Below are 26,334 nucleotides of genomic sequence, written 5' to 3'. Positions count from 1 at the left end.
TCTTTCTGCTCTCAGACAGCTGTTCTAAAGCCTCTGTGTGATGCTGCCGGGGTTTTACCCCCTTAGAGCTCCTAAAATTCATCATTTATTTTATAAGGGCTGGGAAATTTTAAAATTATTATTCATTTAGACAATATTATCATTATTATCATTACTGAAGAACAGGCAATAAAGTTTACTGAGTGACTGACGAACAGTGATGAAATTATGGCTGCAACAATAGGTCAACATAATCACCAGCATGAACTATAAAAATAACATAAAATTTAATTGTCAACATGTAATTAAATGTATAATGGAGTGGTCTATACCCTGTGGGAGGGGTGAAGGACTTACACTCATTCTCTATGTCTCCAAAACTGTAAACACACCAGATAAGGGACAAAACAACACCCACTGTAACACTCACTGTATATTAGACTATTATACATTTAAACATATTCTCATATGAGTTTAAATCCCACATATAGAGCTTCTGCTGTCTCTGGAGGGATAGAGAGAGACTGCAGGCAATGTTCAAGGAGGGTTGCCAGTTCCAGCAAAAAATCCTGCCCAAATACTGTCTAAAACCTGCGAATCAGAAGCTTCCACTAGTCCAATATCTAAGGTTTCCACAGACGTTTACAACACAGCATATTGTCATTTACAATGGGTTTTAATTGAAGCTTTTTACAGGCTGCAATAAATATAAAAGTAGAACAAAAAATCTGCACTCATGAATTTTCATCTGAGACTATCAAACAAGCCCAGTTTGGCCGGAAAGCCGCACACTCAGGATACTAGAATATCCTACTAAAATAAGTAAATAAATGATAATAAATAAACAAAAAATATAGAAATAATAAACAGACTTAATAAACAAAACATTGAGTACTTATACATTCACCCCTCATTAAAAAATAAAATTATTGCAAAACAAAATCTTTTTTTTTTTTGCAATCCTACATTTTCGTTCACAAAAAAAAAATAGAATAGAATTGAAAGGATACTTTATATCAGTAATTCAGTTCAAAATGTGAAACATCTATATTATATAGATGTATTACACACAGAGTGATCTATTTTAAGCATTTATTCCTTTTTATTGTTGATGATTATGGCATACAGCCAAAAAAAAAAACAAAAATCAGTGTCTCAGAAAATTAGAATGTGTGCTACCCTCTGCTGACAACTTTTATAGAGATGCAGATTTCATTTTCCAGCAGGACTTGGCACACTGCCCACTCTGCCAAAAGTGCCAGTTGGTCTTACGTCCCCTAGGAACAAATCCTAGATGCACGCACCACTGGTGGACAGTCATCCTCACAGATGAAGGGATATTTACCTTTCCCTGAAGGCTCTGTTTGGACGATGTGACGTCAGGAGGCAGAAATCCAAGTTCCTGTAGGTAGCTCTCCAACGTCCTGCCCAGGTGAGCCTCGACCCCCTTCAGCTTCCTGCTGCCGCCTTCAGCAGTCTGAGCCCTGTTTAACACACAACCCACACGCTTACAACTAAAGATCTACATCTAATACCAAAGCTGACAAACTGTACATGTTCACATTACTGAGAAACTGTAATGTAAAATCTCTATTGAAAAGCATTGGCCAATAAAATTTCTCGAGTGCAAAGCTTCATTTATCATCAGTACATGTCCTAAGACACTTTTATGAGGTTGAATACATTTAAATTCTCCTCTCAACAATGTTCCAACGTGTTGTATAAATTCTTTCCGGACAGTAGAAGCTGTGATTGCTGTATAATAATTGGCACTGCACTTAAATCAGTGCTGTACATCAACACAACAGTGCCAATATTACACTTTATAGCACAAACCTTGGGTGTATTATTGTGATTATACCACAGTTCCATTATTGCTGTTTATTTAAAGATTTTGAGTTAAAGAGAAGGAGAAAAGAGAATCTGTTTGGTTATAATAATAGTAAAAATAGTTCCATTGCTGCTCTGTTTGCAGCTGCGCTGTTGATGTTTGGTTTGTAAGCGCTGAATCGTTGCTAGGTTACCTGTATGTGGCGCAGTAATACATGGAGAGCTTCGGTGGTTACAGTGCATTACCGGCTGATAACGGCACTCATAGAATGCCTCTCAGCAAATCACATATATCGTCATATCGTATAATAGTGTATTTTGGAGTGTGAGAACCAGAGACTGTAAAAAAAAGATGGACGCCGTGTCGCCGTTCCCATTCATTCAATGAAAATGAAGCCAAAATCTTGCGCCATGTTGGCGATCCTGAAACCCGAGTCTGCGCAGTAGAGACCAGAGGAGGGAGAAGACTGTGGAGAGACAGCCTACTCATTTAAATAACCCCGCCCCTGAGGGCTGCCTCGAGGTCACAGACTGCAGAGCGGGGCGGAGCGGAGCTGACGGTCTGTTATTGGCCCCGCCCATAACCAGCCCTTTTACAATAACCACACCTTTTTTTAATAGAGCTGAATAACGTTTTAAAAACCGAATTCTGTGGGGATATAAAAATTTGACAATATAAGCAGAGGTTACACTAGCTGTTACATTTAAATAAAAGAGGTAGAATTACAGTATATTAGAAAAAAAACGTGATTGAAAGTTGTTCTGTTTTGCCATTGAAACCTATGGGGATGGGTGGAGTTACACAGCTTTCTGCAACCGAACAGCAGGGGGCGCCCGACCTGTGGTGGCTTCACTTTTGAGAGACGATGCTCTGTCCAGCTATACACAGTCTACGGTGAGAACTTAAAGAGCAGACTCAGACGGACTCACCTGAAGGTCGGCAGGGGGTTGCCGAGGTGTCGTAGAGGAATCTTAGGCAGCGCTAACAGCTCTCTGGAGATGACCTGCTGGGTGATGTCATCCTGCCAGGTATAACCTGCCATCATACAGACAGAGGGATGAAGCCGGACCGGCGGAGCACACAGTCACACGGTAAAGAGCGGGAGAAACGAGGCTCATTACGGGAACGCCGGAGAGCATTCCGGAGCGTTCCGGGAGGAATTCAGAGCTCAGGCTTCTGTACACAAGGACTCGAGATGCCCTTCAGCAGATCCTTACCTCCAGCTTCTGCAGCCGCAATGCTAACCATCCCCGTTCTCCACTCCATTCACCTCACATCCCTCACATTCCTCAAACATCACCAGCGAAAGATCAGAGACAAACTTTAACAAGATACACAAGCAGAAGTGTGGGATATCACTTTAAAATAAAATAAGACTATGAATGGTTTATATAAAGGAGTTTACTAGTAGTTAATAATTAGGTTGCAAATACTTTATAAATATTAATTCCACACTCATTTATACTCTCAAACCTCAGATCTTTCTAGATACTGATCTTACTTTGTGTTTTCCACCAATCAGCATTAAACTTGTCCTATTAATTTATGTGTAGGTATGTTAAACTATTTACTATAAATAAAATGACTATGTTGAATTAAATGACTAAGCAAATCAATGTTTTTAAAGCATTTACAACATACATCAATAATAATTTATAATCTAATTTATAAACCCTTCATAAGGGTAGTCTTATTTTAAAGTGGTACCAAGTTTGGGAACCACTAATACTGCGAATATTATTAATAGTGAGAAGAAAATGAACTCGTCTGTCACAGTTTTTAGTGTATTTTATACATGTGTTTTGTTTAATTGTATGATCTGCTATTTACATTCACAGCTCAGAGATCACAGCAGAAATAATATATTTCAGAAGCTCATTTATGGGCAAAGAATCTTGAAGTTTGGCAATTTCAAGGTAACCATATTGACTGAAATGTAGATTAGAACTATTCAAGATATACAGTTTCTATAAAAAAACAGTACAGAAAATAAAATCTGATGTGGTATCTTGTGTGAAGAGCAGACTTCGTTGGATACCTGTTACTTGAATAAAACAGGCTCCTCCCACTCACACCTGATTGTCATCCCATTGATTAAAAAAACACCCTTTAACACCCTTAAACAGACCTCAAATAATAAAAAAAAAAAAAGTTCATATTCATAAAGAGTTCAGAAATCAATATTTTGTTGAATAACTAAATAGTATCGCAATCTGACATTTCCTCCCGAGTAAAACTATTTTTCCAACTATTTCTTTGAGGATAAAAAATTCCAAAACGTCCACAAATTCCAGCAGAATGAAGATATGAGGACCTTTCCACCTCCCGCTTACCAGGAGGAATTCTCTACAGCATTTTTCTCTCCATTCTTCTCTCCGGCGGCTCGTTGGTGTGTGAGATGGTTCTCGAGGTTGGGATGGTTCTTAGAGGCCAGAGGCTGCAGATTGAGCTCGGCGTTAAGGACAGATCGATGCATAGCAACGGCGCTGAAGAGCATCTCCTAAAGCCAGCAGAGACGTGCCCTCATTAGCCCTCTATCAGCACAACACATCCACTGCTGCTAATCCGTTTACATGGCAACCCGGAGAAAGGCTTTGCATGCAGTGTCACAATTATCAGCAGCCGGTCCGCAGAGGCCGAGACGAGGACGCACTTCAGCACACGAGGCCTCGGTTCCGGAGCAGCAGCAGAATCACAATGCAGGACCAGTGATAGCAGGTATTTAGATGCAGGAGACGAGGAATTAATTAGAACTCCCTGGACAATTTATCAGAAACATTTCGCTTTGTTTGGGTTTGCCATGCAGAATTTCCCTCTGGGATCACTAAAGTGTCTGTCTGTCTGTCTGTCTCTGTCTGTCTTTCCATCTATCCACATGGCCTTCAGCAGGAGTCAAGTTTCTTGACCACATGATCGCTTTTATCTGAATATTTTTTAGATTTTTGGTAGTGGTAGTTTACTAGCTTTTATCCAATGCCAGGCATTAAGTATGGTGCCAATAGGTCGAGGGAGTCCTAATCTACTGGCAATACTGTTCTACAGGGATTAGACAAGCTGTGTTTGTGTGCATTTGCACATATGTGTCAAGTAGTTAAATGCATTTATTAGAAAGAGTGTCCACAAATAACTGTACATATGCTGTGTTTCTATGTTAAAGAGCTATAAAATGACCAGCCACAGAGACTGAGGAACTGAACTCAGACTGCATGTAGTTTGCAGTTCTGGGTAAACTTTAGCAGAACACAATTAAATCTTCAGTCCACTATCTCTTACACACCCACACACACACCTTCCCATAATCCCCCTCTCCTCCCACCTCGGGGCTGTGTTTCACTCTCAATACATCTCATACAGAATGAACCACCATTAATTAACACCAGCAGCAGCAGCAGAACAGACAGCGCTCAGAACTCCGCCGGTCTGTTCCAGCTCTGACGCATTAATCACACACAGGCGGCTGCGCCTTCACAATGCTACAGACCCATTAGCCTCCGTCTGCGTCTGCACTGACTCCCTTTCAAACACACTTTTAAGGTAGAGGAAGTTCATGCTAGGTAGAGTGTGGCAGAGAAAGGAGAGCACAGCAAAATGTGGTACAGTGAGGAAGAGTGAGCTGGAGTGTGGCAGAGTGAGGGTAGAGTGAGGTAGAGAATGTTAGAGCGACTTAGAGTGCGTTAGAGTGAGTTAGAGTGAGCCAGATCAAGGTAGAGTGAAGTAGAGTAAGATAGAGTAAGGTAGAGTGAGTTAGAGTAAAGTAGAGTAAGGTAGAGTAAGGTAGAGTGAAGTAGAGTAAGGTAGAGTAAGGTAGAGTGAGCTAGAGTGAAGTAGAGTAAGGTAGAGTAAGGTAGAGTGAAGTAGAGTAAGGTAGAGTAAGGTAGAGTAAGGTAGAGTAAGGTAGAGTGAGCTAGAGTGAAGTAGAGTAAGGTAGAGTAAGGTAGAGTAAGGTAGAGTAAGGTAGAGTGAGCTAGAGTGAAGTAGAGTAAGGTAGAGTAAGGTAGAGTAAGGTAGAGTGATGTAGAGTAAGGTAGAGTAAGGTAGAGTGAGCTAGAGCAAGTTAGAGTGAAGTAGAGTAAGGTAGAGTAAGAGTAAGTTAGAGGAGTGAAGTAGAGTAAGGTAGAGTGAAGTAGAGTAAGGTAGAGTAAGAGTAAGGTAGAGTGAAGTAGAGTAAGGTAGAGTAAGAGTAAGTTAGAGTGAGTAAGAGTGAAGTAGAGTGAGCTAGAGCAAGTTAGAGTGAGTTAGAGTGAGTTAGAGTGAAGTAGAGTAAGGTAGAGTAAAGTAGAGTAAGGTAGAGTGAGTTAGAGTGAGCCAGATCAAGGTAGAGTGAAGTAGAGTAAGATAGAGTAAGGTATAGTGAGTTAGAGTGAGCCAGATCAAGGTAGAGTGAAGTAGAGTAAGATAGAGTAAGGTATAGTGAGCTAGAGTGAAGTAGAGTAAGGTAGAGTAAGGTAGAGTGAAGTAGAGTAAGGTAGAGTAAGGTAGAGTGAAGTAGAGTAAGGTAGAGTAAGGTAAGGTAGAGTAAGGTAGAGTGAAGTAGAGTAAGGTAGAGTAAGGTAAGGTAGAGTAAGGTAGAGTGAAGTAGAGTAAGGTAGAGTGAGCTAGAGCAAGTTAGAGTGAAGTAGACTGAAGTAGAGTGAGTAAGAGTGAAGCAGAGTGAGCTAGAGCAAGTTAGAGTGAGTTAGAGTAAGGTAGAGTGAGTTAGAGTAAGTTAGAGTAAGGTAGAGTAAGGTAGAGCAGGTTAGAGTGAGTTAGAGCGAGCCAGAGCAAGTTAGAGTGAAGTAGAGTAAGGTAGAGTAAGGAAAAGTGAAGTAGAGTAAGGTAGAGTAAGGTAGGGTAAGTGAGAGTGAGTTAGAGTAAGGCAGTGAGGAAGATAAAACACGGTAGAGTGAGAAAAAATGAGGTAGAGGAAGTTGGAGTGAGGTAATGAGAGTAGAAGATTGAGGTAGAGTGAGTTAAAGTGAGGCAGAAAGAGATGTAGTGAAGATATACTGAGGTAGAGTGAATCAGATTTAGTAAGAGTAAGAGTGAAGCAGACTGAGCTAGAGTGTATCAGAGTGAGGCTGAGCGAGGTAGAGCAAGTCAGAGTGAGTTAGAGTGAGCTAGAGTAAGGGCAAGGCTGTGTAGAAGGTAAGACGAGAAAGAGTGAGGTAGAGTTAGAGATTTAGAGCCAGGCAGAATGAAGTAGAGTGAGGTAATGCATGTAAAATCAAGTTACAGTGAGGCAGAGTGAGGCAGAGCGAGGCAGAGCAAGTTAGACGGAAGTAGAGGAAGTTAGATTGAGATAGATCAGTGAGTTGGAGCAAGGCAGCGAGGAAGATGAGGTAGATTAAGTCAGAGGGAGTTAATCCTGTTAATCTGTGGGAGGCGCCGATAACCAAGGTAAGATGGATAAACACTTCAGAAATGAGGAGCGTTTTCAGATTTATAGAATAAAAAGATAAAATGGCTGTATGTAAAATCGCAATTACTTCATTTTGAAAATCACATTAAAACTGTAATTAAGTAGATTAGAAATTAGAGTGCTGTACTGCGAGTAAGATCAAGTTGGAGTGAGGTAGAGTGAGGTAAAGTGAGGTTAGAGAGGAAGTTAAGAGTATATATGAACTGAGAAATCTGATTACTGAGCTACAATCCATCTCTCTCTCTCTCTCCCTCTAGATGTTACTACTATCTAAGAAATTGGAGTATACTGTTCACATGAGTACTTTACATTATGTAATGTTAGTGTTTGTTACTCCACATGTTTTTAGAATATTCGGGGAATGGTATTTCTAGAACCTTACAGACTAATCCAACATTTTTTAAACATTGCTGTCTGTTCTTAGAGTGTTCTCTCTCTCTAGGATTTGTGATTTGTGAGTGTATGTGTGCGGTTGGCAGCTATAATATAATATAATAAACTAGAAGAGAATAAAAGATGAACATGCGTATCTAAAGTCCGACCAGTCACGATCAGTCCCTCGCAACAAAGCACTAATTGGTATAAATTATGCGTATTTGAGCATTATGCGTATTCGAGACTTCCCACTTGTGAGGAATACTGATCAAAGCCTGGAGCGCCACGAGAGCCACCCTCAAAGCCACTGAATCTAAAGTGCCCAATTCAGGTGAAGCCATCAAAACGGCGCCTGTGTGCTTACTGTCCGCTCCAAGACGCTGTATAAACCACGTGAATTTATGATCAAAGATACGAGAAGCGCTGCAGAGTTAGCCAAACCGCGGCCAGGTGCGTCCGCGGCTCCACCCGCCGCCGGAAGGCCACCTGTGACCCGCCCATTATCTAAGCTTTAGCCAAAAAGCTCGGCTAAAACGCTCCGCAGCTGCCTCGCCGAGGAGGTCCCGGACCCCGACGCATTAATACAAACCCCGTCCCGATTCCAGCAGCATCATCCAGAACCATTTTCCCCTCCTACGCACTCGGCGCTGACCCGACCCCCCGGCAGCAGCTGCAGCTACAAAGTGCCTCAAAATGGCCGGCTAAACAAAACGCGGCTAGTTCCTCCGCTAGTCCAACATCTGCGTAGCCCGGTCCTCCGGAGAGACGGAGACGGAGCAGCACTGAGAGGGGGCTTCTGGGTAGATTAAGACCGCCGCTGTCTTCCATCGGCGCCCGTGTAAAGCGTTTTGTTGCCGGGGAACAGATGCGGCGAGGCAGATAAATAAATAATTTGATATTCATAAACGCTCCGCAGAGGAACCCGTTAGCTGATAGCGCTGCAGCTGCGGCTGACATTTAGCATGGCGGAAGGCCACTCCCGAGACGCCACGGAAACCTTGACGAGTTTCACTGAAGCTTCAGACGCGCTACACAACTTTATCTCCCACTTCAACACTGATATTCCTCAAATTTACACTTTTAACTTGTTGCTGAGTGAAAATGCATAAAAAAACTGATATTGAGCAGCTTAGCTTTTGACCAGGGTTGGTTTCCCAAAAGCTTCGTAATGCTAAGAACCTTAATAACTCGTAGGATCGTTAATTAATGAGTATTTTTAATTTAACTTTATTTAACGAAAGTACTTTGTGAACTTGCACGCAAATAACAAGTAACCCGTCCCAGACGTTATTTTAAATCTACGTTTTTAAATGGTTATGATTGAAGTTACTTAAGCAACTTAAAAAAAACAAAAAAAAAAAACAGAGACCCCCATTTTCGAGGGAGACAAATCGTAATTTTTGTGACTGATTATAATGTTATATTTTATATAGTATCATTATATAGTACATTATTATTTTATAAAGACAACACTTTTAACCCAATCAAACTAAAATCAGATTTTCTATTATAATCGACTATTTTCTCTCCTACTAAAAATCAAGCAACAGATGACAAAGAAATGGTTAAAAACTGGATTAACCTGTAAAAAATAATAATAAATAAAAATGGTGTTTTATGTTCAGACGCTTTGGGTTGAGTCGACTCATTGGGTGAATCAATGATTTAAAACATTGATTTACAAGCTCATGCATATTTATATTATGAGGAGAAACACACTGACCGACACTGGATTACACTTCAGAACGTGAGTTTGTGACTGAAAATTAAGAAATAACGCACTAAACGAGTCACAGAGGAAACACGGATCCTCACCGGAGAGCAACGATGCTGCAGTTTTTTGAAAATATAGGATTTACTTCTAGCTAAATATATGCTTAATTCCACCGGGTGTTTCACCGGGCGAAAGTGCTGGAACTGTTTTCGGTACGAGTTAAATAAATTCATTCCTTTTATTAAGTATACATATTTTTGTATTAATTAATGCATAATCCATAATGGTTGTTTTTACAATGCTTTTTCTATTAAATTGTAATTGCTCTGTTTATGTATTTCATTTCATTTTTTAGCTTACCCTGATTAAATATTTGTTTTTAATATTAAATCTATTTTTTTTAGTCTCTTTAAGTTGTAAATGCTCGACTGCATTTTAGATGTACTGTGAGGCATACCTGTCAAATTTTAGATTAAAAAATAAGGGATATTTTCCTCTGTCCGCTTAAAGTTGTCCCACCAGCCCAACGTAGGTTCAGTATCCCTTACATTTTAAGACAGGCTTACAAAAAAAATCTAAAATAACCACATGTGAACCACTTACACACTACAATTAGATTATCAGGATCTGAAATGTTGGACATTCCTACATATGTCATTCTTTTAATACAGCCAAATTAAAAACACTTTTCCAAATATATTTTTTTAAAGTTAATATTTCATGTCTTTTTGGCATAAATGCACTCTTTTTTATAATATATTTTTTATTTATTTAATGGATTTAAAATTGAACAAAGGGTGCACAAATTCTGCAAACTGAATCTTTTGATCACTCCACCCCTGATCAGTTTAGTTAATTTTTAACATTTCTAGTTCAAGCTGTATTTTTTTTTATTTTAAAAGGTTTAATCTGTGTGTTTTATTTCAGAGACGAGTATTTTTAAGCAGCTATCAGAAAAATCTCATCACAGTTTCCATGATTAGCCAACCGTTCCCTTTCTTTTAGAAAAATCGCTGTATATCCAGATCTGTTTTAACATCAGCAGCTCCGACTAGCTGCCTGTGGCTTCCCCACACTGACCCTCCTTTGCAAGCTGATTGGCTGTTTCTCCTGAAAGGCGGGACTTTCTCCTTGAACCGGCTGCACGATTGGTTAAGAGACACAGAGCAGTCAGCTCCCTGTCTCCTCAATAATATATATTTTTTTATTTTAATATAATACGGGAAATTTACGGGAAAATACTAATACGGGAGGACGGCGGGAAAGAGGAGTAAAATACGGTAGTTTCCTGGCCAAAACGGGAGACTTGACAGGTATGCTGTGAGGGTTAAATGAGGGTTACTCTCAATGTATTACTGAGTGAAAATAAAGGTTGATTGTTTGTTTTCAGGGGAGTCAGATTAGGATGGAATTCGGCACAACAGCAGCCTGAGTGGCAAAACAACAAAAGCATCATGACACCAAAACGATTAATATTTGGAATAAAAATTAAGATTTCTTCTTTTTTCTGTAAAGTTCTTGTTTTGCAGATACACAATTTGTGTGCAACAGTGACAAAATATGTTTAATGACCATTTGATGTATAACAAAGTATTATTACTACTACTACTATTTAAGTACAAGAGTATTTATTAAGCACTAATACTTATACATGCATTTATATAATACACACAGGTACTGAAGTGTGTGTGTGTGTGTGTTTTATGTTTGATACTCTGGAAGACTGAACTTCTACACACGTCACACATATTTATTTCCACCTGTATTACTATTCTCAACACACACACACACACACACACTCTATTACCACATAGATCAGTGTGTATTAAGAGTGTGTGTACTTTATCTTATGTATAAGGATAATAATGTAATCCTTTATTAATAAATTAATCTCAGACCCTCAGAACACACACACACACACATAATACACACACACAAACACACAATACACACACACACACACACATAATACACACACACAAACACATAATACACACACACACACACACGCATAATACACACACACACACACACACAGAGTTGTGTTCAGTAGCAGTGGTCAGCCAGGCTGAAAGGATGAACTTCGTGTTTATGGTCACTGCTCCCTCCACCCAACCTGTCCAACACACCCGTCACACCACATTACCCCCACCCCAGCACACACACACACACACACACACACACTCTGTGTCTTCACATCAGCTCGGTTACACCTACCCAACAGCCATCTGACTGCACGTGTGTGTGTGTGTGTGTGTGTGTGTGTGTGTGTGTGTGAGCATTATCCTGCTGAAAAATGCCAGATGGACACCCAGCCATAAAGGTCAACGCCTGCTACAGCAGGATGTCCTGTTAGACCTGGCAACCCTAATGCTCACAAGTATTTTATATTTTTAAATTTATTAAAAAAAAAAGCAATGATTGATTTATTTATTATTTATAGTTTTTACATTGTATCCTTGATTTTCTTTATCTTTTTGCACAAATGCATTTTTGCACTCTAAAATTGTGTGGTTTAAATTAGTAGCGTTGTGTTAGCAGATTGTCATTCTCACTGCAAATCATAGTGTATTACTCTGTATGTGACAAATAAAATTGGAAATTTAATACCCTATAAAAATAAAATATTAGGAAGTACCTTTAAGTACCTAGATATCACTTAAAAATGAAGAGTTTCTTTGATTTTACCAAATTGAAAACCTCTGGAATATAATCAAGAGGAAGAAGGATGATCACAAACCATCAAACCACCAAACTGAACTGCTTGAATTTTTGCACCAGGAGTAAAGCAGCATAAAGTTATCCAAAAGCAGTGTGTAAGACTGGTGGAGGAGAATGCATGAAGAAATATTGATTTCTGAACTCTTAAAACTACTTTATGAATATGAACTTGTTTTCTTTGCATTATTTGAGGTCTGAAAGCTCTGCATCTTTTTTGTTATTTCAGCCATTTCTCATTTTCTGTAAATAAATGCTCTAAATGAGAATATTTTTATTTGGAATTTGGGAGAAATGTTGTCTGTAGTTTATAGAATAAAACAACAATGTTCATTTTACTCAAACATAAACCTATAAATAGCAAAATCAGAGAAACTGATTCAGAAACTGAAGTGCTCTCTTCATTTAGACACACACACACTGTAGCTGATCACCCAAATGCACTGATGCGTTGTGACCACAGTGTAATGTAAAAGTCGTTTAGTATTACTGCGAGTGTGTGTGTGAGAGTGTGAGTGTGTGTGTGTGTGTGTGTGTGTGTAAGCGAGCGTGAGGGATGGTTTTGGGGACAATGAGTGAACGTTCTCGGTCTCTGCGGTCGGTCGATTGTATCGATCTCACGTCTTCCCAAATCGCGGCGTTTTCTTCAGCTACTCGAGATGTGAGATAAAGAGAAGAGCGAGTCGATGACATTCGACAATCTGCAGCTCTATCTGTCCTCCACACACACACACACACACACACACACACAGTGTGTAAGCAGCTGGGGAGACATCACGCTTCAGGAGTGTGTGATCAGGACAGCGGGGACAGAACAGCAGGGCTGTGGACAAACAGCCAGTACATCTGTAATTTACTGCAGACACTGGACATCTGACTTTCACTGCAGTTCTGATGATGATACTCATTTAAACAGGGAGGAAATCGACCGTTTCTCAAACGTTTGATGTTGTTCTGACCTTCACTGCCATCCCTTTTCCTCTACAGAACCCGATATAGAGCTAATTCACACTGGATATTTCCTGGTGTGGTAGAAAAGAGACAAAAAGTCCTGTTTTCGTGGTCTATGGATTTTGATTTAGGACGTGTCTGTGTGTCTTCGCTATCGTAACGACGGGATAAGTACAACTTGCGTGACTCTAAATATGCCAAAGGCATGTACTAATTTTCTTAATTAATCATGAGTGTGTTTTGTCACTTGCTCATCATTGCCTTTAAGAGCCAGGCGCACTCTGACTTTGGTGGATTGCTATTTTAACAGCGCAGCCCTTCTGCACTTCTCAGCAGAGGAAACTGAGCTGCTGGTTGACGCTGTAAAGGAGCTCCAGCAGCTCATTTATGGGAACAGCGTTGCTATTTTATTTATTAATCTGTGTTTATTGTTGATGTAAAAGTTGGGTTTGTGCACTGCTGCATGTCCATGTGTGTGTAATGAGCCAAGATAGGAATGGACATCTGACTGTCGACTGTTGTCAGGGTTTAAATCAATCAGTGGCGCACCTGCAATAGCAAGGTAGCAATACACCAGAATTTTATCTAAACACACCTTATTTCCACCAAAGTCTAGTGTAGATATGCTTATAAACTTGGTAGCTATTTTAACGAGGCAGGCGCAAGGTGTAAAAAAAAATGTTGGTGGGGCGTAAGCTAGCAATGAGCATCATGACGTGACTTGCACAGGGTGTAAAATATGTGTAAGAAAATATTGATGTAAAAGGTATCAAAGTATCGCAATTTTTCGTTTTGCAAAATATATCGATTCTCAAAAACACAGTATCGATTTTCAATGGTTAGTTTAAATGTGAATATTGGTGTCAGAAGTGAGTCATTTTAGTGTTAATAGTATACAAATAGTATATGCTAGAGACAGCAGTGCTATAGTATATTGTTAGATCCCACTGTTGGATAAAAAGTAAGATTAATAAGAATAAATCAGAACAGAATTCTGTGTTTAATTATATTACAATACACTATTATTATTGTATACAAAATCAGCAGTAATCATGGTTACCAGTTTACAAACCAGACAAACATTTATATTGGATATCATTTTTCTACTGAATGTATGGAACTGTTATATTTATACCAAATGGCTTTTTCAGTACCATATTCTAAATAAATTAAATTTAAAAAAGCAATGATTTATCTTATCTCCAATAATATTTTACCTCAAAATACCTTGAAATATTGCAATATTATTTCAGGACTATTTCGCACACCCCTATCTTTTGGTAAGAGTCTTGTTATGAGAGTTTAATATGAATTAAACTGCTTTTGTTTTCTTTTTTTTTTTTAACCAAATACTTCTGGTTGCCAGATATTCGGTGCATCTCTAATAAAAAATGCCGCTTAATGTTGCCAATGTATTTTAAATTTTACACACACACACACAAACAAACGAATTAACACACACACACACACACACACATACACACACTCACACCAATCTAAATTTGACACGGAAAGACGTAACGTCAATCAAAAGCCCAGATTTCAGACGCCATCTGTGCCCGAGAAAAAAGAGAGAGAAAAGAGAGAGAGAGAGAGAGAGAAGACGAAGAAAGGCAGAGAGAGAAAAAAGGGAGTAATTGAACACAGCCTCTCTTCTCCTCCTCTCATCCTCCTGATCCCTCGCTCTTTATTCGGTTCAGGTAATTGGAGTTAGACGGCCATCTCCTCCGTGCTCTAATATTCATTACCATGTTGGTAATTTACCCAAAGACGGCTGTGCGGCTTCCACGCTTTTCAGCTTTCATTTACGCCTGTTAGAGGATCAACCTCAGCCGCGGCTTCTGAAGCCAATTAGAGCCGCCGAGCCGCCAATCCTGCAGCCGTGGAGCCGTGCAGCCTCGCGCAGGAGCATGCTGCCCCCCGGAGGACCAGCTGAACCACTGCACGCTCAAACACTGAACAATCAGAGCCAGAATCTCACTCCGATTTAGTACATATACTCATATAGTGCTTCTATATAGAACTGAGATAGCTCAGAGGATTATGCACCTTTCAGAAAACCTCCTGTAGATGCTTCTATATAGATACAGTACAGGCCAAAAGTTTGGCCTTTTCAATGTGTTTTCTTTATTTTCAGGACTATTTAAATCGTAGATTCTCACTGAAGCATCAAAACTATGAATGAACACATGTGGAGTTTTATGTACTTAACAAAAAATGAGCTGAACCTCCACAGTCACCGGACCTGAACCCAATCCAGATTTGAGGTTTGGGGTGAGCTGGAGCACAGAGTGAAGAAGACAAAGGAGAAACAAGTGCTAATAAACACCTCTGGGAACTCCTTCCTTCCTTCAAGACTGTTGGAAAACCTTTCATTTCAGGTGGCCACCTCTTAATGAAGCTCATTGAGAGAATGATGATGCCAAGAGTGTGCAAAGCAGTAATCAGAGCAAAGGGGGCTATTTTGAAGAAACTAGAAAATAAAACATGTTTTTTTTAGTTATTTCACATTTTATTGTTAAGTACATAAAACTCCACATGTGTTCATTCATAGTTTTGATGCTTCAGTGAGAATCTACAATGTAAAATAGTCAAGAAAACAAATAAAAAAAAAGAGAAGGTGTCTCCAAACTTTACATCAGACATAGCTGAATATAATACATATTACTGGCATTGCTACACACCTGAATATATTAGACTTAAGTGGAGGTACAGTACTGTGCAAAGGTTTTAGGCACCAAAGCAAATTACTCTAATCCACAGCAATATGAGTGTTTTTACCTAAAAAAAAAGCACCACATATGATTTAAACAGATGCGAACAAACATACATACAGTAAAACGTAAAATATGGAGGACCAAAACTGCCAAAATTAAAAATAAATAAATAAATAACAACGTAAGTAAATCACTCAATAAAAGTAATATGGTGATTTAAACAGTAAATAATAAGTATAATTAATATAAAAATAAATACATAAAACTAAATATCTTAAATTTTTATGTATGGGTTTAATTTCTCTTTTGATTTGTTTGTTTATTTATTTACATAACTATTTATTTCTGCATTCATTTATTTCCCAATTTATTTATTTCCCCAATTTATTTTTTTTCCTGATTTATTTATTTCCCAGTTTATTTATTTCTGTTTTTCCTTTTCCTTATATGTTAATGAAGGGGCTGTCCAGCAATGATGTCACGGTGTCTTAGCATTCCTATTGGTTGATCGATGTCAGATAACCTAGATTAATTATTAATACATGTCTTGCCCCTTTGGCGGGAACTTTGGTAACGTAGAAGATTATTATAAAACACGCCCCTTCATTATCATATAAGGACAAGGAAATACAGAAATAAATAAATTGGGAAATAAATGAATGCAGAAATAAATAAATATAAAAAATAAACAATGTTAATAAAGAAACCAATAAATAACAAATAATTAAGATATTCATTTTTAAAGATATTAGGGGTGTCACGATTCTCTAAATCCTCGATTCGATTTCATTTTCGATTTGAGGGTCACGATTCGATTCGATTCTCGATTTTCTTGTTTTTTTTTCTTGTTATTATTTTATGCCTCATAAAATTTAAATAATATATTTATTATTATTATTATTATTATTATTATAAATATTATAAATATTATTATTATTATTATTATTATTTATTAAGATATATATGGTAATGCCATCTAGTGACTTATTTTGGTAGCAACAGTGTGCACTATTAAAACAAGCAGTTTATCAGAGCTGTGTGTGGATGGCTGGTGAAACTGCTCATTACATGAAGCTGCAGTTCTTCATCCAACCACTAGCAGCAGCAGCACCCCGCTCTCTTCACTCAGTCACTACTTCAGTACAGCCCAGCCACGGGCTACAGAGCTCAGCCAGTCCGTTTTTACTGTTTCTGTAAACAAATAAAGGTTTTAACCCCACTAACCGGATAATACAGCTCACTACAGTTCATCTTTCAGCCCAAGCAGCTAACAGCAGCAGGTTAGAACAGCCGACACGGAGTCACTGCTCGGATTACATTATAAACGGGTCAGTTAGCGCGCTGCTAACCTCAGGATGTTTATAACTACGGAGTTTAGTGGACACACCACGGCCGCCAGGTAAGTCTTTTAAAGGCTACTGAAGACTATTAAAGGCTATTAGAGGTTATTGAAAGCATTATTGGGGGGCAGAAATCAGTACAGGCTGGTTAGATAAGTGATGTGGTGCGCTGTCACAGTGATGTTTATTAACGTCATTAAAACAGATTTTGTCAGGTATTGTCTTATAAATATTTACACATAACTTATATCTCTCCTGAAAAGCTTTTATTTTAGTCAGAAACACGCTTGTGTTTACTTTATCTGAGAGAAAGATGTTTTTTTAATTCAATGGAAAGCAACAGGTGTAGTCAATTATAAGTTTAAGATTTTTAATCCACCTCACTGTGATCTATAGTCAGTGTTCTCAAGTCACACTGACACACGCATTTCAGCGAGTTCACACGCTCTCACCTGCGCGCACCCACCCCTCCGTTAGATACAGATACAAAACCTGCGCGCCCAACCCCCGCCCCCCCTCCCCCCCTCCCCCCCTCCCCCGTTGGACAGATAAAAAACAGTGATCACACTCCCGCCGACTGCGCTCATGCAGCGGCTCTCTATTTAAATGAATAGGATGCGCTGTGTTGGTGCCGCGCCATTTGCGTAGCGCGCTGCGCTATTTGCGTAGCGCGCGCGGGAGGGATCGTCGATCCTCTTTTTGACTTCGATACTCGAGATCGTGACCTCATTTCGATTCGATTTCGATAAAATATCGAGATCGTGACACCCCTAAAAGATATGTATTTATTTTTATATTAATTATAATTATTATTTACCGTTTTAATCACCATATTACTTTCATTGAGTGATTTACTTACATTTTTATTTATTTATTTATTTATTTTTACATTTTGGCACTTTTGGTCCTCCATAGTAAAAAGAAATTCTAATTCTTAACTATAAGTATGTTATATCCTGTGAGCCGAGTGTAGAGATTCCAGATTTCTCCTGGATGCTCCTCAGCCAGCATGTGTTTATTATGTTCAGTTCCGTCAGCAGCTCACCTGATTTACCACATTTACCAAAATGTACCAGTAACTCAGTTAAACTCAGATGAGGAGGAGAGATTAGGAGATGTTTTGAGGAAACAGTATTTTTTGGTAAAACTGCTGATTGTATTTATTATAAACAAACTCTTACTTCTCGGACAAGACACTTATTCTTTACTGAAATTCACACAGGGGCCTTAAACTTTTGCACAATACTGTATAAAGACACTAAAAATTATAAAAAAAAGCAGTTTGACCAGTGGTAGGATGCCACTGTATGCAAATTTATGTTGTGAATTAAAAACTAAACCAATTGGTCATTCATTATTAAGTAAAATAATCGATAGCTGCAGCCCTAGAATGATCAGGTGTCCCATTACTTGTGTCCATGTAGTGGATTATTAATATTACTATAATAGGGAGATGGGTTACTGAGAGCAGCATGGATTTAACTGTTTTGTTTACTTGTGATAATTTATAATTTTATTATGTGCAAATTAAATATTTGAGTCAAACCAAATAATGACACTATTGATCTATTGAATTCAATACTAATAATGCAATTATTATTATCATAATAATCATCATTATTATATCATTATTATACTGGTAGATTTTTTTTTTCTGAAGATGTGTGATTCTGATTTGTAGTTAAATAAACACACTAATGTTTTTAGGCCCTGGTGCTGATGTGCTGATGCTCTGGTGGTCGGTCACGTATTAAAATCACACAGTGAATCCGTCCATCAGTCCCAGTACAGGCGGAGATGTTCTGCTGCTGGTTGGATCCACAGAGCCACTCCACACTGCGCTCGGTTCTGCCCTTTCTAACGCAGTGTGTCATTGAAAAACCTCTCCATTTCCCCAGCCCTCAGATGTCCGACGCGTCGCCCCGGGCAACGGAGGAGTGCTCTCATCCTTTCATCATTCGCTCTTTCATCTGCCCACGTGATGGAGGGATGCGGCAGGTCGCGCAAAAAATATAGACGTCCGCCAGCTGCGGTCCTGATGAGGGTCCGGCAAAATATGGGGGCACTTTATACTGAAATACACTGTGTTCATCCAGAGAGCCGCCATATATATATATATATATATATATATATATATATATATATATATATATATATATATATATATATATATATATATACACATATACATATACATATATATATATATATATATGGCGGCTCTCTGGATGAACACAGTGTATTAAACCAAGCTGAACTGTTAGAATTTTTGCACCAGGAGTAAAGCAGCATAAAGTTATCCAAAAGCAGTGTGTAAGACTGGTGGAGGAGAACAAGATGCCAAATAAAGATTTTTTTCTCAACTCTTAAAACTTTATGAATATGGACTTCTTCTCTTTGCATTATTTGAGGTCTGAAGTGACAGCGAAGACACTGGAAAAGGTCTGTTGCCTTTACCCTATATTAATACAGAACTCTGTAGAAGTGTAAAACATGCTTAAGCGCTCTTTAAAACAACAAGGACATACGGTGGAATTGGAGAGGAGAGGACAGTCCATGTAAAAAAAAAATATATATATATAATAAAGTAATAAGTGCTATCACACTCTGTTCCCAGGCCTGTAACCCTGTCTGAGCTGCTTCTGCAGATTTAACTCTTTTGCTGCTTGTTATAAAGTTAGTGATAAAGTTCTGTAACTGTGAGAATGGACCACACCATCAGATCAACACCAAATTTACTCTCAATGATTCCACAGCCCCTGTTAAACCCTACCATTGTGTTCCAGTCAATCTGATCATTTCCCTTTATTTTACAGGGTTCATACACTTTTTAACCAATACATTTTCATAAAATTTTCCAAGGCAAATTTGCATGACCGTATGTTTTTTAAAACATCAGACATGGACTATAAAACCAAAAATCTACTAAAACTATTATCAAAATTGATTATAGCAGGCCTAAAATGAATGACACACATTAGTTAATAATAAAATGTGTGTCAGATGCTGAGAGCTCCATTGTGTAGAGGCTAAATTACTGAATTAACTTGCTGTCGTATTTGATTTCTCCATCGATAAACTGATACACAAAGATTTGTAGACCAAATTTTCATGACCTTTTCCAAAACTTTCTGGGTATTTCAATTTTTCCAAAACTTATCCAGGCCTGGAAATTGCTATTTTCAAATTCCAAGACTTTTCCAGGTTTTTCGTGACCGTACAAACCTTGATTTTAGGTTTATTTAACACATTTTTCCTTGGAGATCCTGGTCAAGTATGAGAGACCATTAGAAATTAAATGAATAATTATATTTTTCTACTTATTACTTTTGATGAGCTACTTTTGGTCTAGTTCATAAAGTGCAATGTAGTAATACAATCATAGACACTTACAGACAAATGTCACAAAAAAGGTCAGGATGAAAACAGGTAGACAGGAAAACATAAGGGAAAACAAGTCAACCAGGAAACAGGTAAAAAGGAAAACAAGTAAGGAAGACAACAGGTAGACAGGGAAACAGGTAAACAGGGAAACCGGTAGAAAGGAAACATAAGGAGAAAAAAACAGAAAGGGAAACAGGGAAACGAGTAATGAGGGACACAGGTAGGGAGGGAAACAAGTAAACAGGTAAAAGGGAATACAGGTAAACATGGTATGAGGGAAATAAGTACACAGGTAAAGAGGGAAATAGGTAAACGGGTAATGAGGAAAACAGGTAAACAGGAAATGAGGGAAACGGGTAAACAGGAAATGAGGGAAACGGGTAAACAGGAAATGAGGGAAACGGGTAAACAGGAAATGAGGGAAACGGGTAAACAGGAAATGAGGGAAACAGGTAAACGGGTAATGAGGTCAAACGGGTTAGGAGGTAAACAAGTAGACAGGGAATCAGAGAGACAGGTAAAAGGCTAAGGAGGTAAAGAGGTAGACAGGGGAACAGAGAGACATGTAAATAGGTAAACTGGTATTGAGGTAAAACGGGTTGGGAGGTAAACAGGTAGACAGGGAAACAGGTATGAAGGAAATGAGGTATACAGTTAATCAAGTAGACAGGTAATAGATAAACAGTTAGACAGGTCATCAGGTAAGGAGGTAAACAGGTGGACAGTTACAGGTAGACAGGTAGGCTTTACCTTGATGGGCGAGTTTCTGTAGAGCGTTCCTCAGACGCTGCAGAGATGCTGGAGATGCATCAAACCCGTAAACCTCTTCTCCAGGAAAACCAACACACTGCCCGAACAAACCATCTGTAACACACACACACACACACACACACAAATTCAAAATTTAAATTAAATTAAAATTAAACCATCTGTAACACACAATTAAAATAAGTTCAACAATAGAAAATACCATAACTTGTAATCTTAGTCACTTCAGCCGAATAGCGCCTAACCATTCCATAAGTATACTGCACACACCTGTTCACTATTTTATCCAGATTTCCTTGAAAAAAAAATAAGATACCACTTAAAAATGATGAGTTTCTTTGATTTTATCATATTAAAAACCTCTGGAATATAATCAAGAGGAAGATGGATGATCACAAACCATCAAACCACCAAACTGAACTGCTTGAATTTTTGCACCAGAAGTAAAGCAGCATAAAGTTATCCAAAAGCAGTGTGTAAGACTGGTGGAGGAGGAGAACATGATGCCAAGATGCATGAAAAAAAACTGTCATTAAAAACCACCAGGGTTATTCCACCAAATATTGATTATTTCTGAACTCTTAAAACTTTATGAATATGAACTTGTTTTCTTTGCATTATTTGAGGTCTGAAAGCTCTGCATTTTTTTTGTTGTTTCAGTCGTTTCTCATTTTCTGTAAATAAATGCTCTAAATGACAATATTTTATTTGGAATTTGGGAGAAATGTTGTTTGTAGTTTATAGAATAAAACAACAATGTTCATTTTACTCAAATATAAACCTATAAATAGCAAAATCAGAGAAACTGATTCAGAAACTGAAGTGCTCTCTTCAGAAAGAACCAATAAAAATGCTCTAGAATGACTTAAATAAAACCTTTTTGCACTGAAAGTTGGGCTGAAATGGTTCTGGACTGTTTATTCAGTGGGCAGACGGACGTCCGGTTCCAGTTTGTTCTGAGACTAATAGAGTTTTCATTGTTCTGACAGCCAGCAGCAGCTTTTGACACATTTCTGATAATAGCCTGAGCAACACACACACACACACACACACACAACACACACACATACACACACACATACACACACACATACACACACACACACAACACACACACAACACACACACATACACACACACATACACACACACATACACACACACATACACACACACATACACACACACATACACACACACATACACACACACATACACACACACACACACACACACTTAGTAAGACTAAAGGTTTTGGTTTGGAGGCTAATAGCCAAAGATCTTTTTTTGACACTATTTTAGATAAGTGCCCATTCAATCAGCACACACACACACACACACACACACACACACACACACACCTCTTATCTCTCCTCTCCCTTATCTTTCCATCACCACAGACCCGGTGCCACTCGATGGCTGGTTGCTAGGCAACCCCAAGCCACGGCCGGGTCGGTCTCAGTAATTCAATGGCTATCTGGGTGAGAGCCGGGGATTGTGGGTAATGCAGCTGTCCTTGTGAGGAATATAAACGAGAGGCTGACACTGAGATCAGATAAGAGCCGTTTACAGAAAGCTCTCCTCTAAATACCTCACATCAACCTCACTCCACCGACCAATCACAGCGCAGCACAGCCGTACAACCATTAGCCTGCTTAGCGCATACCGCTAACGCTTTTTTGAGATTTTTTTACATTCATATTAGCTCAATGTTTCTTTTGAAATCAAGGAAATATTAAGAAATCTTCCCTAGCTTGAAATATCTGAAATTCATATTATCATTTATAATGTATTATTTTCAAAACGCATAAGTTGTTTTGTTTTTTTTTAGTTTGGAGCTCTTGTGACCTTTCACAAACACAACAGACATTATAATACAGAAAATGGCAACTGAGATCCATCATTATGGAACAATTGTTTTAAGGAGAATTTGGTGTAAGCTCTGTTTAAATATAGCTTTTATTAAACAAATTATACACTCCTATTATTGGTGGTACCACAGAAACCTCATAGGAAGCACTTAGCAACACTATTGCAAATCACTTGGGATTCCAACTTGGGATTGCAAAATCAAACAAACCTACCAAACCAATAAAGAACATCACAACAACCACCTGAGATACCATTCAGATTCAAGATTCAAAGAGTTTGTCGTCATGTGCACAGTAAAAAAAAACAAGTTTCCAATGCAATTATTTCTTTGCTCCTCGCCAAGTATGCCGCATAACCATACCATAGCAACCTCTGTGCATTCATGCAGCAACCACGACAGATACATTAGTGACTTCCTGAGATACCATAGCAACCACCTAGCAACACTACAGAAACACACTGCAAGAACAGCAACAGCCTAGCAACAGCCTGGATGTGGGAACCACTTAAGTTGAGTAAGTAATGGACAGAAAGATGGATAAACTAACAAACAGACTGATAGACAGACAAAAAGACAGACAGACACATTTATATACATATTAGACAGACAGAGAATGACAGAAAGAGAGAGACAGACAGACAGATAAGGAGACAGAAAGTGAATGGAGGGTGTTAAGAGGGTAAATCTGCACAGTAACAGGTTCTGCCCCGGCTCAGTGTGTGTGTGTGTGTGTGTGTGTGTGTGTGTGTGTGACATAACCCAGAAAAACACTCCGCACCATCCCGCACCCCCGGAGACGGTTACCCATAGCAACCCCGTCATTTTCTTCTGTAGCTTTTCTGAGCGTCTGTGGGAATAATCACACAGTAATTACAGCCATCAGCCCCGTCACACACACACTATACACACACACACTATACACACACACACACACTATACACACACACACACACACTATACACAGAGCACTGGAAAAGCCTGTCAAGCAGCGCATTACCAGACATGATCCGTTAGACTGCTCAGCTATTACACACACACACACACACACACACACACACACACACAGAGACAGACACACAGAATCAGAGCGTTTATTACAGCGTGTCAGTCACTCTCGGGACGGCCTGTTATCCAGAAGTGCTGAATCTGAAGACAAGCCGCACTCACACTGTCACTATCCATTAATCCACTCATTAATCAATCACTTCATTGATTAATTGAGTGATTAGAGATTTCCTGAGGCCAAACTATGAAAACGTGTTAAAAGAGCAACATCACATCACACAGAGACAATCACATTAGTAATTAAATAATTACACTACTTTTCCTCTAAGAAACAGAAATTTATGGAAAATTTACGCTGCAGTGATGTGAATACACTTAGTAACACCCAGTTAACCATGTAAGATACCACAGAAACACCTGGGCATCAACTTAGCAACTACCTGGGATACAACATCAAATCGCACACAACTACTTAGCAACACTCTCGAGCGAACATTTTCACGCAACAGTTTTATAGCAACCATCTCACAACACCATAGCAACCACATATTGGACCAATCCCAATTAGCCCTCACTTAGCCCTACCGCTCTGTTTTCCATGTTTACACATAGGGATAGATGGCACTGGCACAAGCAACCAAATAAATCCACAAATTAATGTATTTTCTTTGTTAAAAATGACTACAACCACTATATTACCATAGTTTAATGTGTACTTTCTGTGTTTTATGGCCATTTTCTTCATAACAAACAAACAAATCGCTAGTAGTTTATCTTAGTAGCTAGCTAGCAAGCTAACTTTCACATTCCACCTTAACTTTTAACAGATTTTTTTATTTCTCTTTGTTATTTGTGCTAATTGGCACCTGATTAGTAGTGTAAAAAAAACAAATAATTATCTTTTTACATGATGTAGTTTCTGAGGTCATGCCAAAATGTTGTCCACATATGAGGACTTTAGTTTTATATTTCAATAGAACACAATGAAGTTGCGAATAGTAAATTATAAAATGTGTAAATCATTTATTTTGTGGCTGAACAAAGCAAAAGTAGAACAATATGGCTTATTTGAAGTGCTGCTTCAATATGAAGACAAAGTAAAAAAACAAACAAACGTGTTCTGCACTAGGTAGGATTTCCTTGATTTTTGATCTTTTTAAAGAAGTAAAATTACAGCTTGAAACTCACTGCAGCGCTGCATTGAGGTGCAATAGGAGGAATAGCGGTGCTCTCGTGTCTGTGCCGGAGCTCCTCTAAGCTCAAACCAGACTCTGTAAGTTCTCCGAGGCGGCCGCGACCAACGCTCGCGAGAACTGCGACCTGCTTTCCGACCTTTAGTTCTAACAGTTCTACAAGGACTACTGGTTCATTCTTTGCAAACTAACACACAGACACTCTGTCAGAAGCTGGAAAGAGATCGAATATGTCTGTGAAAGCCAGAAAACGAGAAAGAGAAACTAATCCGCCTGAAACATTTATTACACTCTACAACTGTAGGGGGAGCCCACGAGCACAAAATCTCAATCCTACCTAGTGGAGCTTTAAGTGTTAATTTCTGAACAGAATCGAATCTCTAATGTGTTCTAATGTAAACTCTTCTGCCACCACTAGGAGGCAGTGTAATGGCCTCATACGAGGACACCAGGCCCTTGTAGAGCAAAATTTTGTGTTGTGGTCTAGATAATCCGAAATGGGGCGTCCACAGGTCCTAGGAGGTTAATTGGTGCAACAGTCAGCAGAGGCTGCATAATTTAAGGTAGAATGGGGAATAAATATATAAAATAAAACCTGATTAAAGCTAATTTCAGCTCCCCATCACAGAGAAAATTAAAGAATGGATAATATTATTATTAATAATAATAATAATAATAAGTAATTGCTGCACTACCTGCCCCTTTTCTGAAGAAACATTTCACTATCAGTATCAGTGGCGGAGATGAAGCGGCTTACAGGAGGGAGGTGACAAGACTGGTGTCATGGTGTGAGGACAACAACCTCGCCCTCAACACAGACAAGACGAAGGAGCTGATAGTGGATATGAGGAGGGAGAGGAGACCTCATCAGCCACTGTTCATCCGGGAGCTTGAAGTGGAGGGAGTGAACAGTTTTAAATACCTGGGCGTCCACATCAGTCAGGACTTCACTTGGACATTGAACACCACACAGCTGGTCAAAAAGGCTCAACAGCGGCTGTACTTCCTGAGGAGGCTGAGGAAGTTCAGGATGTCTCCCAAGATACTCTGCAACTTCTACAGCTGTGTGATCGAGAGCCTCCTGACCA

General features: G+C 38.9%; 1 protein-coding gene across 2 annotated transcripts in view; it reads right to left on the bottom strand.

The window, feature by feature from the left end:
• Positions 1-26,334, bottom strand: part of ptprn2 (protein tyrosine phosphatase receptor type N2) — a 365,871-nt gene that overhangs the window by 270,895 nt on the left and 68,642 nt on the right. For both annotated transcript variants that reach the window (XM_049481944.1, XM_049481945.1), the window contains exons 3-5: positions 21,158-21,271; positions 2,740-2,845; positions 1,325-1,463 (exon numbers count right to left, since the gene is read on the bottom strand). In XM_049481944.1, coding sequence (XP_049337901.1) covers positions 1,325-1,463; positions 2,740-2,845; positions 21,158-21,271 — 359 coding nt within the window. The remainder of the gene's footprint in view (positions 1-1,324; positions 1,464-2,739; positions 2,846-21,157; positions 21,272-26,334) is intronic.

Source organism: Astyanax mexicanus, chromosome 8 (assembly GCF_023375975.1).
Source record: "Astyanax mexicanus isolate ESR-SI-001 chromosome 8, AstMex3_surface, whole genome shotgun sequence".
In the NCBI taxonomy this organism is placed as follows: domain Eukaryota; kingdom Metazoa; phylum Chordata; class Actinopteri; order Characiformes; family Acestrorhamphidae; genus Astyanax; species Astyanax mexicanus.
Note: the sequence above shows the minus strand (reverse complement) of the source record. Positions and strands in the feature narration are given on the sequence as shown.